This window comes from Neurospora crassa, linkage group I, assembly GCF_000182925.2.
Source record: "Neurospora crassa OR74A linkage group I, whole genome shotgun sequence".
NCBI lineage: Eukaryota > Fungi > Ascomycota > Sordariomycetes > Sordariales > Sordariaceae > Neurospora > Neurospora crassa.
In genome coordinates, this window is record NC_026501.1 from 5,574,694 (window position 1) to 5,589,996 (window position 15,303).

Below are 15,303 nucleotides of genomic sequence, written 5' to 3' on the forward strand. Positions count from 1 at the left end.
AAACTTCAGTTGCAGGGGTGGCCAGCCAGCATCAATTCGCTCCGCGTGGGGGTATGCCCGCTCCCTCAGGCTCCGCAACCCTGTCGGTACCTCTAGGTATTTTGTGAACTTGAAGCTCACGATGTTCCTGTTTTGAGATGTCTTACTTGGCGCCCAGAACCCCCCAAGTAGTCTACTATGTAAAATCTGTGAATGTCGCAGTATGAACGACTGAAAGCGCCTGTTTTCTGAACTGCATCTGTAAACACAACCTAACATCTCAACAGCTGCAAGGAACCATGCAATGTGTCGAGGGCCTGAATATGAGAATTGGTCGCCAGGCACGGTACGTACCTTGTGTAGACGGGAGGTACCTTCATGGTCGGGTCGGTCCCCGGACCCCATTAACGTGGGAGGTGCGAGCGTCCGCCGTCGCTCGGTGTCTCTACCCCGTAAAATAAGGGACCTTGCCTTAACATTAGCCCGCGGTTCAAGATACGGGGCTACTAGCTACCCGAACACGTGTAGTGACGGGGTGTCGTTAACCTCTACACTATTTTCCACTCACCTAACCTACACCTGTAACCAACAGAGCGTGCCCCGGCGAGGGATAAAGCACGCTAAAGTTCCAATATCATACCTAGGTAGCTAGGGTATGTAGGCTTTTCGTCGTTAGATAGGTAGATACCTAGCGGGACTGCATCTCCAATTCCACAATCTGCCCCCATCCCATTTTTCGTCGAGTTTCCATGTTATTCATCTCATCAACGAACTGGAAGGTTGCTTACATGAAGCCAAGAAATAGAGCCGATCTGGAGCTTTACGCCTAGTTCATGGACAACTTGATTTTCCCTCCACAAAGAGAGGGGGAGCTTTTCGATTGAGCTGGCATGCCGTGATTCGATCTGAGGATAAAACCCGATGAATGGGTTCCCTCCCTGGGTCTCGCCACAGAGAGCGCGTCGTTCGTCGGAATGGGTCTACTTGAGCACAGGGTAGGCCGCTAGTCCCTCGCTTTTTTTGTTCCTTCTAGAGGAAGACAGCTGTGAGGGGTAGGGGTAAGTATGAAGCTGTGAGAGATTACATGGATGTCAAGTTAGGTGCCGTTTGGATAAAGAGCAGCTCAAATGTATGCCCTCAAATACAACTCGGCGTAAAACGAGTTGGCAATGACTCGGAACAGCTACCGAGTTTGGAAGAAACAAAGTCGGACCGCCTGAAGTTTGCATGGGGCTGATAGTTCGCGACAGCTAACGTTCGCAGGGCATGGTTTGAAGAGTTGTAGCTCCGTCTAGTTTCATAATTGGTAGTGCCGCAATCGCGGAACAGTGAATCTGATTTGTGACTTCGCACGTTTCTATCCTGAAACAAATGGAAACCTCTACAAACAGACGTGGTTTCCTTCTAAATCCCTTCCAACCAGCAACTTACATGGCAACCCGGAACAAACCAACAATGTTTGGTGAAGGAAAAGGGGGCTTTGTGAGAAGAACATTGATGTGTGCCCAAGACGAGGAGAAACGCCCAAGGTGTTGCACGATCAAGGATATAAGAAACGAGAGAAGCTTGCCCAGCTCACAGGTTGTTTTATTTGCTCCTCCCAGCACATGCTATGTGAACATCAGCATGCTTGAGCCCCATCAACAGTGCTCCCGACGACAAACTAAATCCTTCAGGTTGGCCACCTTGTGAACTCTTCAAGATATAGTTCTTACGCGTGCTCTCGGAGAAATGGGCGTGTAAAATGATTAAAGATCGCCGAGTTCCGATAGACTGGATATTGAAGATATTATTGAATGACTGTCGTCATCCTTCTCAACCTCCATGTGATTGATATCGTTGCCGTTGGACTTGATACCTTCGCTCTCCTGCTTTGTGCCTTTTCGATCCCCGGATTTGATTCTATCATCATCTCTGATGTGAATGATATCATTGCCATTGGACCTGATCTTTTCGTCCTGTCCTTCTTCACCATCTGTATCCTCGCTCTTGGGCTCCTCCTCGTCCTCGTCTTTCAACCTGCTTTCATACTCGTATCTGAGATGAGCCTCGTCCTCGTCTCTGAGGCCCATCTCATCATTTTGGCTTTCCTCGTCTTCTTCGTCCTCATACAAGACGTGGTCTGCATCTTCTTCGTTCAAAAGCTCTCCTACCCATGTGCTGTCTTTCATGATAGTCCTTGCCTGTTCCTCTGTCACTTTGTCTGTCCCTTCCTGAGACATATCCTCCATAATCAGCCGCACAGCCAACTCTGGGACCAAAACGGATTGTACGTATACCATATAGCCACGCTTCGAAACCAGGCGATCTTGCACCGCTCTCTTCCGTAACTCTGAAGAGAACTCATTGACCAAGGATTCCGACATAAGCCGCAGACCGCGCATGCCGTAGTACCCAGGAGTCAGATTCCCCTCTGATTTCAGTAGAGTCTTGTTCTGACCCGACTTGATCTTGTCACTGAGGGCATTGGCGTAGTAGGATTTACCGCCGTTGAGAATGGTGCGAAGAAAGTCGTGGTGCTTCTTTATCCGCTTGTCCAGCACAGTCCAATCGATGTCAGGATATCCCTTGTTCTGCCATTCTTCCTTGGCTGATTTCCTCTTGTGAGAAAGGCAGAACTGTTGTTCTTGGTGAAGAGTCATTCTAGTTTGCCTCGCTCTAAGGGTGTCAAAGAAGGACTCGTCGACATCCTCGTCACACATCGGGCAGACGAGCTTCCGGTTTGACTCAGGAGCGGAGTCGAAATTTTTGAGGGGTGAGCTTAGCAGTATAGGTAACGTAATGTCTGCTTCTTCGAATCCTGATTCCAGCTCTTTGTCCAAATCGAAGGGAGATGAAAAGTCCTTTGGAATTCGTAGAATAGTCGGCTGTCGCTTCTTGGCTTCTTCCTCAGCTTTTCTCTTTTCCTTGTCAGATTTCGACTTTACAGGCCGTACACGAGGTCGTACAGAGCCTGTCTTGGTAAGCTTCGTTACCGAGGAAACATTGGTTGGAGAGGAGCCAGATATCGCATCGGGGATTCGAAAGTTCGTCCTGGGAGCGTCCGCCTTCCCATTCTCGGCGGCTGCTGGTGGTATTTTGAGTACCCTTGGGGTTTTTAACCCTGGCTGTTTCGTATCTCTGGGTATGTGGAAGCCGTTGTTTTTGCCAAATTTTTTCGATATCTCTTTCCTGGATTTGAAGATGCTAGACTGGTGCTGGCTGCCCAACTGTTGCTGACCCGTCTTCTTTTCCGTAGATACCCTTTTTGGAGGAGGCTGTACGATTGAGCTTCCTTCATGGTCAGTCTGATCATCTTCAATTTCATCCAGCAACCTTTTTTGTTGCCGCGTCGCTGGCCTTGTAGATGAGTTGGTGGTGATGTCGGTTCCTGGAGAGCTGCCGTGTTCTCTGGAGGGAGAAGTTGACTTTTGTTCTCCCTGTCTGCCACGATGCAATAAGTTCGTCAAATCGCCTCTCATGGATTCCGCAAATCCTTCCTCGTCGCTGCTCTGAGGAGGTGCATCTGGATCAACATCGTCCATTTTTGAAGGAATGGTTAGAAGCGGTGGCACCCCTCGTTGATTTTTGCTTAATCCAAGGAACCGGTTGCCCTGTGGCATGCTGGGCTTCATTTTCTCACAGCTCAGGTAGAGAACAGGCCTTGGGGATATTGGCGAGGCGGTATCGTGCCTGAGAGCTCAGACTGGAACTTGCTGCAGTCGTGCGAGAGCCGAGTGTTTTTGTGGTTGCAGTTCCAGGACGAGGAAGCCAAAGTGTTTAAGTATTGCTTGGGAAGATGCTAAACAGCCCAGGTACCATTGAAACTCATAACCTGCCCGCACACGTTCTCTTTTGAGGACCATATGGTCAGGGCAACGCCCACCTTCAGAAAGATGGAGATAGTGAGAGGTAATCCTCCTGCACCTTAGTTCATCTCACTGCATTTCTCGGTCCGTCGTGAAGCGTGATGTCCTGCAGAGCCAACAAGGTTCCCGCATCCAAGTGGAAACTCGCACACAATAGTAAAGATGTAGGACACTTCAGACGACCGACGCGTCGTGTCGGTAAATGCGGGGCCGCGGGGCGCTCTTTCCCCTTGACATGCTAGAGGTAGGTGCGTTGTGGACGCCACACAAAGAACGAGCACAGCGTTACCTAGGTAGAGGTACCTACACCTCAGCACGTTACACCACATTTGTACTGCGTACACTAGCTCCAGCACGGCGGAAGCCTCAAGGTTAGGTACCACCACCACCACTTCACGCATGAACAGAAACTACCTTACTACTCCCGCCGAGCTCACTCTGCACCAACTTCGTCAGATCGCAAGTCCAACACCTGAGTACTTCAGTGTTAATTTCGTGTGGACAGAGTGTTCCAGATGGCATCAAATCGAAAGTATGCTGCCCTGCCGGACCTGGTAAGCCTGCCTGCTCTGGAAGCTCGCAAACGAACTGGTTACTAACCACACCGCAATCCAGGATTCCGCGCCAGACATATACGAAACACCAGAATTAACTGACGACAATTCCACAGTTCCGGTGAGCTGACTCTCAGCTGTCCCGTTCGGCGCAAAACTAACCATACTCTAAGCCTACAACGGTGAGGTCACCCTCTGATAACGAGTTCGATGAGGAAGAAGATGATTCTGCCGCCATTTCCCGGTCGCGTCTCCGGATCGATGAGGCCCGTTCGAGGTTCATGCCTGCTGCGGTAGACGCCAGCGATGTCGACTTCTCAGACCGGCTCAGCAGCAAGAGGAAGTCTTACAAGTCTGCAAGTCGGCGACAACGGATTCTAGAGGATGGCACTGAGGAGCTGGGCGACCTAAGTGACGAGGATGGCGCAGAAAACTTGGCCAGAAAGCTTGCACGGCTAAAGCGCGAAATTGAGGAGGCCAAGGAGGAGTATGAGAAGCAGAAGGCTGCGGCAGAGCAGCCCAAAGCAGAGACAGCGGGCCAGGACGAGGAGGAAATCGAATCCCTGAGCAGGACCTTGGATGAGATGTCAAAGCTCGATGACCTGCTTGCGCCTAGAACGGCGCCAGCAGGGCCAGCCAAGTCTGTTCGCATTGATGAGGGGCCGTTGGAAGCCACAGAAGGCTTCGCGAGCTACACTGTTACCTATGCACCAACCTACGAGGAAACACATGCGCTAGCAAAGGCAGCCGATTTCGATCACCGGCTCGTCATTCTGGAGAAGGCCCTAGGGGTTGGATCTCCAGAGATGCCCGAGTTCGACTCGAACGGCCTACCGAGAGCGATACTGCCTATCTTGGAGACTCTCCACAATCAGGTCAAGACCTTATCAGAGGCCTCGACATCCTCTTTGGACAGCATTACTCGCAGAGTCCGGACCTTGGCACAGGAGGCTGAAAATCTAGAGAAAGCGCGCAAGAATGCAAAGGCAGCTCACGAGGCGCTTGCATCGACAGGCGCAACGCCAGTGATGGATTCAACTGCGGCCGAAGACTCGGAGCTGACGGCCAAGATCAACGCCCTCTACGGAACCATCCCAACGATCGAGAACCTGACGCCTCTACTGCCTCCTCTACTGGACCGTCTAAGGTCTCTCAGGGTGATTCATTCCGATGCCGCTACAGCATCGGAGACGCTGGCACGTCTAGAAGCAAAGCAGGCCGATATGGCGGGTGATATTCAACAATGGAAGGAAGGCCTAGAAAAGGTCGAAGCAGCCATGAAGCATGGAGACGCTGCCATGGTCAAAAACATGGACGTAATGTCGGGATGGATCAAGGAGTTGGAGGCAAAGATGGCGAAGCTGAATTGAACGCCATGGCTGTCGTGTCCAAGTAAGATATCCAGCATTAAGGCGAAATGCTTATCACGAACGCCTTGTTGTCTGCAAGAGCCCAACTGAACCTGGGCGCATCACTGTGCAATCTTCTCCAAGACGTGCAAATAGATGAAGACATGAGGTCGAGATTGCCTGCTTCAAACACCATTGGTATGTCCGACTTGTATTTACTACTGCCACTGCAAAAAGTCGAGGGCTTGTCGTACCAACTGGTACTCTAGGACGAGAACCCTGGCGACCCCGAGCTCAAGGGTTTCGGAAGCTTCCATCGATGCAATTGCAGGTCCACTCAACGACCAATCAGGTGAGCCCTTGGCACCAGAAGCTTGGATCCACTCACGTTCATCGATAAAAAGTCGAGTCCTGAAAACCAGCAGAAATTTTCCTCTTGCACACTCTTTCCTCAGGTTCTCCGGCAGTGACTTGTCATTCCCCAACGCCTGGCTTCACTGCCTCCAAGTGGAACATCAAAATGGCTTCGTGAAGACTATCACTGTCGAGACCCAATGGGATCTTGCAAAGCTGTTAGTTATCATGCTTTGAGCAGCTGCTCTTGTCACTAGTGCGATCAGCACGTGACGGAGACAATTCGACGACGATGCGTCGGTCTTGAAGCCCAGAATTCCTGAGCGAGATGATGCATTTCTCACGAAACAACCACCAGAAAATACCCGATTGGTAAGTCTACCCCCCAAACCACCCAATTGGGCTCCCTACACTACGGCTCGGATGATGCATTAAATTATTTGCTACTCTGAAGTACATTGATGTCTCAATAATCACCAAGATCTCTGACAATCCAGCCACCATTCACTTCGTCTTACATCTTCATGATCCCTTTGCGTTGGAGAAGGCTAACAAGACACAGTCTGACAGGATCTGATTCACGATCACGATGAGCGCGCCGAAACCCCCAAAGGGTCATTTCAACATCCTGTACTTCGCAACTGCTAGCTCCCACACAGGCAAGGATATGGAAGCACTACCGGCGCCGCTACCCTTGCGGAAACTCTTTGACACACTCGAGGAGCGGTACCAGGGTATTCGAGAAGCGGTGCTTGATCACAGCCTGGTCACGATAAACTTGGGCTACGTGGATATGCCGAGCAGTGAGGATGAAGACGGCGAGGATAACGTTACTGTTATCCAAGAAGGGGACGAGGTGGCTATCATACCTCCGGTCAGCTCCGGCTGAAAGCGGGGGATACATGCAGACATTGTCTACCTTTTACAAACAAATAGAACTTCGGTGTTTGAACTGCCAGAATGTGTCCATTGTGTGAAGTTTGCTATCTTCGAATTGGGTCGCAGTATGAGCTCTGTTGGTGTATCTTTGTTCGAAATTCAGGCTTTCAACAATCAGAGAAAGCCATCTGTTTGAGCCCTCTCCGCGCATTCCTTACCATGACCCCCGCACTTGAATACGGAGTGTCCCAACAGGTAGTTGTGGTGAACAACACCTTGCAGGATCATCATCATTCTTTTGACATGCACTGGAATGATCCTATTCCTCATCAAGACCCATATGGGTTGCGATCGGCCAGCTGCCCCTGCCTTCCACTGTTCCCGTCGCTAATATAATGTAGATAGCTACCCCGCTATCCCCAAGATCGTACGCGAACTGGAAAGAGCTGTACATAACGCTGCCGTGTCACCAGTGGAGTAAGCCGTTAGCAGGCCAACCCTCGTCTCACCTCCTTAATTGCCTGTCCACCGGGCGCCCCGTACGCTTCTCATTACACCGGACCTAGCACCGCAAAGGGGCATTACCGCCTGTATTCCATCCCCTCGTTGTTACACCTTTACTCTCACTCCAGTTATAAACAACAGCACAAGAGCTCAGAAGGAAACATCACGCATCCAACGCCGTCGATACCCCCAAGTCAAACACTCCATCGAAGCACACCAGCACCGTCTTGAAACCGAAACCATGGCGTCATCGCTGAGAGAGCTCGAGGCCGATCCGGCCCTCTACATCTACACCTCCTTGACAGCCGGGTCGTCGCACATCGTGACAGCCACCTCCCGCCTTGAGACCATCCTTCGAGCCAACCGCATCCCCTTCAAGGCCGTCGACATGGCCACAAACGACAAGGCGCGCATGCTCTGGGGTCGTCGTGCCGGCAAGGACCCTAACGGCCGCGTGCGAAAGCTGCCGGCTCTGGTGCAAGAGGGTTTCGTTGTGGGTGTAAGTTTGTTACACCACCCCCACCACTACCACCACCACCGCCCTTTTCTACCCCCACTAATGTTCCTTTCTTCTTGGGTGAATTCGAAACTAATTTGAAGACATGCAGGACATTGTCGAAATCGAAGAATGGAACGAGTACGGCGAGCTCAAGCAACACGTCACAATCTACCAAGACGAATTCACCCAGCCGCCCATCGGCTCTGTTCCGCCCAAGCCCAAGTACGGCAAGAAGAAGAAGCCTGCAGCTGAATCTTCTACCGCCGGCGCCGGCGCCAGCCCAGCAGCAGCAGCAAGCGGCATGGCATCACAGGCGTTGCCGATGCGCACCCTAGCCGAAGAAGCCGCCGCGAAGGCTAAGAAGAAGAAGGTACAGGCCGCGACAAAGGCTACTGGTAGTGCTGCGGAGCCAAAACGGGAGAATAAGGAGGAGGAGCAGAAGGAACATGGCAACAAGGAGGTGGAGGAGGCGAAGGAGAAGGAGGCCGAAAAGCCGGTACACGAAGCTGCAGTAGCACCATCCACGAGCATCGCGCCCGCTGCCGCGGCAAGCAAGACTCCCAAAGCGGCGACTGGGGAAGAAGGAGAGGACGCAGAAGCTGGAAGGAAGACGGCGACAACAGCGACACCTGCACCAACAACATCCACCCCAGCGCAGTCAGCAACAAAAGAGGCGGCAACAACGAGATCAACCACAGAACCAACAAGTACAACCAACCCCATACCAATTCCAACCCACAGTTCCTCAGCTCAATCTCCCCCACCTTCAGCGGCGGAGGTAGCGGGCCTCGGTCTCCAGTCGCCCACCTCAGGCGGGTGGAAGGACGACAGTGGGGCGTCGCGAACGGTGCAGTCGCCGACGTCGACGACGTGGCAGCCAACGGACGTGGACGCGCCCATAACGTCATTGCAGGGGGCGCTGATAGAGAGTGCGACGGACGAGGAGATCAAGGAAATTGAGAGGGCGGAGACTATAAAGGAAGTTCCTGATGAGGAGGTTGAGGAGTAGGAGTACTGAAGAAGGGGAATAATGGGGGGAAGGGGAAGAATCCTCAGGTGGTAAGTGAAGGAAATCTAATATTCTGCTGATGTCGAGAGGATACCTCAGACAGATCAATAAATCATACTCGTCTACTACGTCCTCTTGCTCTGACTAGTTGCTACGCCAACTTCATGTTCTCCATGATCGTCGATGTTGCTTGATTATTTACCTATCATCTCCTTTGATGGCAACCCCCTGTTTTGTCTAGACATTTCTAAAAAGGTAGTGTAGTCCCATCCCCTCTCTAAACCCGACGTACATGCGGCGCAGCATGGTAATCGCATTATCACACCCCTTTCCCTCCCATGCTATCCAAAATTACATCACCAACCTGCTAATCATATAACCCCTCATCCTCATCTCCTCCCGATTCCTGGAAAGGCGAAACGCCTTCCTTGCCCTTCCCCTCACCAGCACCATTGACCTCGTTATCAGCCGCCTTTCCCTTTCCTTTGCCGTCCTTCTTCGTCGATTCAGCTCCAGCGCCGTCATCACCCATTGTAATAGCCAGCATCCCATTCCTATTACCGCTCTCAAGTCCATCCACTCCGTTGCCATCACCACCAGCACCCTCCTTCTTCTTGTCCTTATCCTTAGCCCCCTCAAACATAGCCCTAACCTGCTCATAGTGCTCCAACTCGCCCGCACTGACGGAGGGCACCAGTTCCCTGTGGGCATCCAAAAAGTCTTGCTCGGTTACCATGACGCTGATGTCCTCCTTGGTGGCATAATGATCAAAGAAGTAGGCAGTCGAGATCTGTTTTCCCTCGGGACCGGCGGCGGCGTTGAGCTCGCGGATCTTGGTGTCGACCAAGGTGGCCTGGCGGGTAACGGCCTTGAGCATGGCGTCAGAGCAGAGGGCGTAGAAGTCGGCGCCGGTGTAGGTGAAAGGGAGACGCTCGGCGACAGAGCGGAGGGAGACGGTTGGGTGGAGAGTGAATCTGTCGGCAGGGGTATATGGGTTAGTATCGGGATTTAAAGAAGAAGAGGAGGAAGGGACAAAAAAAATACGTACTTTCTAGTCAAAGCCTCCATGATAGTTACCTGCTTGTCGTGTGTGTCCGAGACACCCAGGTACAACATCTTATCGAAGCGACCGGGTCTCAGCAGTGCAGGATCCAGCAAATCAGGTCTATTGGTCGCACCGATGACGAACACACCGCCGCCTCCGCCTTCGCCGCCCGACATGCCGTCGAGCTCCGCCAACAGCTGCGACACGATACGATCCATGACACCGCCGCTGTCGCCCTGATTTCCTCTTTTGGGGGCGACGGAGTCCAGCTCGTCGAAGAAGACGACGCAAGGCCGGGCGTCGCGGGCACGCTGGAACACCCTCCGCACGTTGGCTTCGGACTCACCAATGTACATGTTCAACAGCTCGGGACCCTTGACGCTGAAGAAGTTGAGGCTGTACTCGGTCGCGATGGCCTTGGCCAGGAGCGTCTTGCCGGTACCAGGAGGTCCGTAAAACAGGATACCGGAGCGCTTCTTCATGCCCTTGGCGAACAGCTCGGGGCGCTCAAGCGGAAGCTGGATGGTCTCGGTGATGGCGTCTTTGACGTTGCCTAGGCCACCGACGTCGTCCCATGTGACGTTGGGGATCTTCGGCGCGCCGATGGAATCAGCAAAGTTCTTGCGGGCGGCATCGACGGCTAACTCAAAATCCTGCTTGGTCAGGCCAGAGGCGGCTGGGCCACCGGCGAGCTGAACGTCACGGAAGGTGATGCTGCCGGTCGCTTTGGCGGTGAGCTTCTCGAGGCGGGATCGCTGCGCAACCAAGGCACGGTCAACAACGTCGACGAGATCGCCTGCTACGAGCGCGGCAGTCTTGAGGGCGATGCCGCTGAGATCTACCCCATGGTCAAGACCGATGCCGCGGTCGGCGAGGATGGAGCTGAGGATACCCTCTCTCTCTTGCTCGTCGGGGGCACTCATCTCCAACTCGTGTGTAAAGAGGGCACGGATGCCGTCGGGAACCTTCTCAACCTCGGTGGTGGTGGCGATCAAAACCCTAGCGTCGGCCAAGATCTCCTTGATGGAAGAAACCATGCGGTCGGCAGTAAGGGCTTCAATGTGGCGGACCAGGAGGACGCATGATTCGGGACCACAGCTCATAGCACGCTCAGCGCGCGATGTCAAGAACCCAGCTGTCTTGACATCACTACCACCTCCACCACCGCCATCATTCACAATGTCATAAGCGTCTATGGCAAATGTGTGCAGACCAATATCTGAACAGGCTTGCATGGCTGTGGCTGCTTTGCCGATATGCCTTTGCGTCGACACAAGAAGAATGGCCAGTGGTGGTAGGTTGAGATGAAGCGCGGGTTTACTGGTGGCGGCAGCCATGAGCTCGCGAAGTTTCCTTCGGAGTGATGAGACATACTGCTTCTCGGGCTCTAGCGTTTGCAGTTGAGCAGGTAGCCCTGGGTTTTGCTGGTGCTTAGGAAGCTTCCTGATACCCAGGTAATACTGCCAGCTGTTGGAGATCGTGCCCGGAATGCGGCCCGTGACAGATCCTGACTGTTCTAAATGTGTGAGCGAGATATCTACACAGGCGATTCCGCCCCATAGATCCTCTGCCTCCTCGCCATCGACTGCTTCTGTGGTGTCTTGCTTCATGGCCTGGACGTGACCAACCCTGAACCAGGCAACATCGTCATAATGTAGGCTCTGTCCGGGACGTGTTGCAGCTATCAGACCCAAGACCTCATCGATGGCAGAATCCTCACCAGGGATTGTACTCTCCTGGAGAGCCTTGCCCAACTGGGTGTCAATGGGTACAGCAATGAGATCTCCAGTCCTGAGAACCCGCAATCTCCTCTCAAAATAGTGTTTCAGGCCAGCCATGACCGCAGACTGTACGTCCCTCTCGACCGCTGTGGGTGTTCTCACATGTTGTAGGATGACCTCGCGAGCAAATGGTGGCTTCAAGGTTGAGCTGGTCTTTGACTGAGCAGCAACGCCCTTAATGATGGAGCTCGAAGGGCGCTTGATCGGTGATAGACGAAGATAGGGAGGGTTGTCTAAGTTTGCGAGAAGAATAGGCGAAGTATAAGCCGGTGGATTCGACTTTTGGGACTGTGCCTCAAAGAAGGACGAGTTCCGGCTATCATGTCTAGAGTGGTGTGACCTGGTCGCTGAACGGCTCGAATACCCTTCAGGCAGGCCGAAAACCCTCGCGGGTCTCCAGTTAATCTCGTCTGCTTCCTGTTCCACGAAGCTTCCCAAACCAAACGCGCCGAGCCCGTTGGAGGGCGGTTCAGAGGCCGCCTCGACTCGTATCCAGTCTCCAGAGAAACAGCCCACCCTGGTGAGATCCCTCATATCCACGTAGATGCACGCTTCTTCGTCGTCTTCGGGTGTAGGTTTAGGGTGGAGCAGATCAGGTGGGATAGGTTTCATTAATCCATGCGCCTTGAAGAGCCGGCCACGGGGTCGGTCTGGTCTGGCGGTGGTGGCAGTATAACTAGAGATAACCGACCCAGGACCGTTGGTCTTCCTGCCCCTGAGCATCGTCGGGGTGCCCGTTCCTATTGTAGATTGGCCGGTAACCGTAGTGGGTAGAGTAGGAACTTGAAGGGATATTATTTCGTCTAATGAATCATCCGACAAGTTGTCCTCATCTTCTCCAGCCTGTGGCTCGAATTCGGTATCGTCTGCATCTGTTTCAGCCGTTTGGGCATTGGTCTTGCTGTCGCGGTCTTCCTCGGCAGCCGAGAAGTAGGCGTCTTCGTCGTCTTCGGCCACTCCGTTCAGTTTACGCCCCTGTTGCTGGCCAGATGCGGAGCTACGTTTGGTCTTGCTGGTGCGCACTCTCGACACGATGATCTTTGTAGTAGGGGCGAGGATACCCTGAGCCACAGGTTCGCAAAGCGTTATCCGTCCTGGGTTTGGAGGTTGGTGGGTAACTGGGTGAGGTGGTAGTGGCAATGGGAAGAAATCGCCAGAATGCACAATCTTTAGGGTACCGAGGGCAGTGCGCAAAGCAGCTGTCAAGTGTTCCTCAGGGGTAGCATCGGCACGAGCCTTGCCCTTTCCGTTGACTGGGTGTTCGCGGAAGAAGGTTCCCTCCCCATCTTCCAGTCTCTTAGCCAATTCTCCGTCAAGGTTCACAAAGACGGTATCGAGCTCGATGGGCGAAACATCCAAGATCAGGATCTCAATGCCACCTTTGTTGTGGCCGGAGAGCTTTGAGGGCGCAGCCTGCTGGAGGTGTGTCGCGAAAGACTGGAGGGCCAGCGATGAGGGCGAGAACTGTACAGTGGACGGCGCAACGGTGGAAGATCGAATGACGGGTACAATGGACCAATTGTTAGCCTCGGGGGTTTGGCTTGGAGCCCAAGGGGCGATTGCAACATGAACGGTGTCCTGGCTGTCGCCATCTGTCGCGCCAGAGTAGCCAGTTAGTCAGAGCCCATGATGCAAGGCAGGATAAACCCACAATAGGGGCAGATATGTTACATACTAGCCCAGAGATGAGGGAAGAGGTCGGCGAAGAGGTCGGTAGCAATGACACCAACATCGCCCTTGACATGGGCATCGAGGACCAATTTGGCTGACAAGGCGGGCTTGTCCTGTCTGCGTCTTCGGACCCTTTTCCTGCTCGAGGCAGGGGTGGAGTTGGGGGCGGTCATTGCAGAGATGCGTCGGCGTTGGTGTATGACAGAGGGTACGGCAGCAAATCGGAGCCGCTGCCCAAGACTTGAGATTCGGCGATGGAGTGATCCAGTCGGTCGGCGCAAAGAGATGATCGGATGCTGAAAGTTCGGTCCGGTAGAGTAGCAGGCACGATTATTATTTACGGCCCATGCCGGTCGAAGTCCCCCACACCTGTCTAGGTAGTAATGACAATGTAGTCTGGACTGCCGTGTACACCGCGGAAGTGATTTGGGGTTCAGCTGCAACGAAACACGACGAAGCCGATGTCGAACAGTAGCCAGGGGCGCGTGGCAACCCGGAAGCAAGTGGCTTGAAAGAGAATTGCGGTAGAGTACAGCTGATTTAAATTAGAGAAGAGAAGGCGTCGCAACCACCACAGAAATTATCCAGACCAGCAGCGCGTCGTTTGGAGAGAGAGAGGACGGGAGACTATGCTGTTCCCTTGCTGCATGTTCGGTTCGGCTGATCCCCAAATGGCCAGCGCGGTCATTCGCTGGGCGCTGTCTCCCACTCCCCGGCCATTCCCCGTCTTTAGCTTGGGGGGGGCGGCTCCTCCCTCCTCTTAGGCCGAGGCACATGGCCGGCGGTCCGCACAGCGGTAAGGAGCTGTTTTACGTAAACCCAGGGTTAGGGCTGGGTAGGTGCTGGAAAATGATGACAGGTCATTTCATACTTCAGTTACTTCCTGTTAAGCATATTACATCCTCTACCAGCGATCAACCACCGTGACATGCCTTTGAGTATGAACACACCAAGATATCACCGCTTCATGTTCAAGAGGAATGGTTCTGGACTCTGTGAAGCTTGAGAATTCAATAGATCTCAGCTGAATGCAATGTTCCAGTGTATGGGGATCCACTTCAACTCCAAGTCCGACCTCATGCGAGTCTCATTCTGCTTGGATGATTCACCCACAGTGGTTCTTACAATCCGATGGGCCGTTACAGTAGAGACATCTGAAACCAAGACGCTCGGCACCACATGCTAAGCTTTTTCAGCGTCTCCAACGTTGAAGACAAAAGCGTTGATGATGCTCCTCTTCTGGTGTCTTGACTCGTCAGGGATCACTTGGCATCAGGAAATGACATGGCGCTCCCAGCAAGACGGATCTCCATATTTCTCACATGCCTCCCCCATCCATGTCATCCCCACATGGGGGCCCCCAGCTGCAGTGTGACGCACTTTTCAACATTTGGGCACTTTCCAGACTTGCCTGACTTTGAATTGTGAATCCGGGGATCAATTGAATGTCTTGTTTCAAGAAACGAAAACACTACAGCACTCTTCAGGTCTTCAATCTTTCCCTGCCGTTGGTCCTATCGACGGCTGACACTGCGTCGTAAGGACGACAGATTGGTTCAAGGTTCTCCTCACTCGATTATTCCGCTTCGCGTTTCCTATCACAGCATCGAGTGATGTGGCCGAATTGCGGTGATGGGGCCATCTTCAGTCGCTTTGTCTCAACTTTCCCAGAACGATGGACACTCTTTCCAAACAAAACCGGCTTTGTGTCACAGCTCTGCAGCGGTTGGCAAGTTACGTCCGCCGGGTATTCTATAGCACAGTTTCCCTCCCTGAACCCCAACCCTTTCCAGACTTACACTGTGCATTGCCTCAAAGCCTCCCCCTACCA

The 15,303-nt window shown here is 53.1% G+C and overlaps 5 protein-coding genes across 5 annotated transcripts; 3 read left to right on the forward strand and 2 right to left on the reverse strand.

Moving 5' to 3' along the window:
* Nucleotides 1-1,289: 1,289 nt before the first annotated feature.
* Nucleotides 1,290-3,974, reverse strand: NCU08376 (hypothetical protein). The gene has a single exon (XM_960186.2). The coding sequence runs from the start codon at nt 3,591-3,593 to the stop codon at nt 1,728-1,730; it is 1,866 nt and encodes a 621-aa protein (XP_965279.2). The 5' UTR covers nt 3,594-3,974; the 3' UTR covers nt 1,290-1,727.
* Nucleotides 3,975-4,143: 169 nt separating this feature from the next.
* Nucleotides 4,144-6,014, forward strand: NCU16400 (hypothetical protein). The gene is made up of 3 exons (XM_011395087.1): nt 4,144-4,381; nt 4,443-4,502; nt 4,555-6,014. Exons 1-3 carry the CDS (start codon nt 4,343-4,345, stop codon nt 5,749-5,751), a joined length of 1,296 nt encoding a protein of 431 aa, XP_011393389.1. The 5' UTR covers nt 4,144-4,342; the 3' UTR covers nt 5,752-6,014.
* A 4-nt stretch (nt 6,015-6,018) lies between these two features.
* NCU08375 (molybdopterin synthase small subunit CnxG) lies at nt 6,019-7,049 on the forward strand. The gene is made up of 2 exons (XM_960185.3): nt 6,019-6,456; nt 6,647-7,049. Exon 2 carries the CDS (start codon nt 6,674-6,676, stop codon nt 6,971-6,973), a length of 300 nt encoding a protein of 99 aa, XP_965278.2. The 5' UTR covers nt 6,019-6,456; nt 6,647-6,673; the 3' UTR covers nt 6,974-7,049.
* Nucleotides 7,050-7,444: 395 nt separating this feature from the next.
* Nucleotides 7,445-9,105, forward strand: NCU08374 (hypothetical protein). Its single transcript, XM_960184.2, has 2 exons — nt 7,445-7,966; nt 8,076-9,105. The coding sequence occupies exons 1-2, from the start codon at nt 7,709-7,711 to the stop codon at nt 8,973-8,975; spliced, it is 1,158 nt and encodes a 385-aa protein (XP_965277.1). The 5' UTR covers nt 7,445-7,708; the 3' UTR covers nt 8,976-9,105.
* Nucleotides 9,106-9,142: 37 nt separating this feature from the next.
* pex6 (peroxin 6) lies at nt 9,143-14,170 on the reverse strand. Its single transcript, XM_960183.2, has 3 exons — nt 13,477-14,170; nt 10,024-13,393; nt 9,143-9,949 (listed from the first exon to the last, which is right to left on the reverse strand). Exons 1-3 carry the CDS (start codon nt 13,643-13,645, stop codon nt 9,343-9,345), a joined length of 4,146 nt encoding a protein of 1,381 aa, XP_965276.1. The 5' UTR covers nt 13,646-14,170; the 3' UTR covers nt 9,143-9,342.
* Between the last annotated feature and the right edge of the window lie 1,133 nt (nt 14,171-15,303).

Coding starts and splice junctions, on each gene's coding strand:
- NCU08376 (XM_960186.2), bottom strand. CDS start 3,593: ATGAAGCCCAGCATGCCACAGGGCAACCGGTTCCTTGGATTAAGCAAA.
- NCU16400 (XM_011395087.1), top strand. CDS start 4,343: ATGGCATCAAATCGAAAGTATGCTGCCCTGCCGGACCTG. Junction 4,382..4,442: donor ATGCTGCCCTGCCGGACCTG/GTAAGCCTGCCT, acceptor ACCGCAATCCAG/GATTCCGCGCCAGACATATA. Junction 4,503..4,554: donor ACGACAATTCCACAGTTCCG/GTGAGCTGACTC, acceptor CCATACTCTAAG/CCTACAACGGTGAGGTCACC.
- NCU08375 (XM_960185.3), top strand. CDS start 6,674: ATGAGCGCGCCGAAACCCCCAAAGGGTCATTTCAACATCCTGTACTTC.
- NCU08374 (XM_960184.2), top strand. CDS start 7,709: ATGGCGTCATCGCTGAGAGAGCTCGAGGCCGATCCGGCCCTCTACATC. Junction 7,967..8,075: donor AAGAGGGTTTCGTTGTGGGT/GTAAGTTTGTTA, acceptor GAAGACATGCAG/GACATTGTCGAAATCGAAGA.
- pex6 (XM_960183.2), bottom strand. CDS start 13,645: ATGACCGCCCCCAACTCCACCCCTGCCTCGAGCAGGAAAAGGGTCCGA. Junction 13,394..13,476: donor CTTCCCTCATCTCTGGGCTA/GTATGTAACATA, acceptor CTGGCGCGACAG/ATGGCGACAGCCAGGACACC. Junction 9,950..10,023: donor ATGGAGGCTTTGACTAGAAA/GTACGTATTTTT, acceptor CCCTGCCGACAG/ATTCACTCTCCACCCAACCG.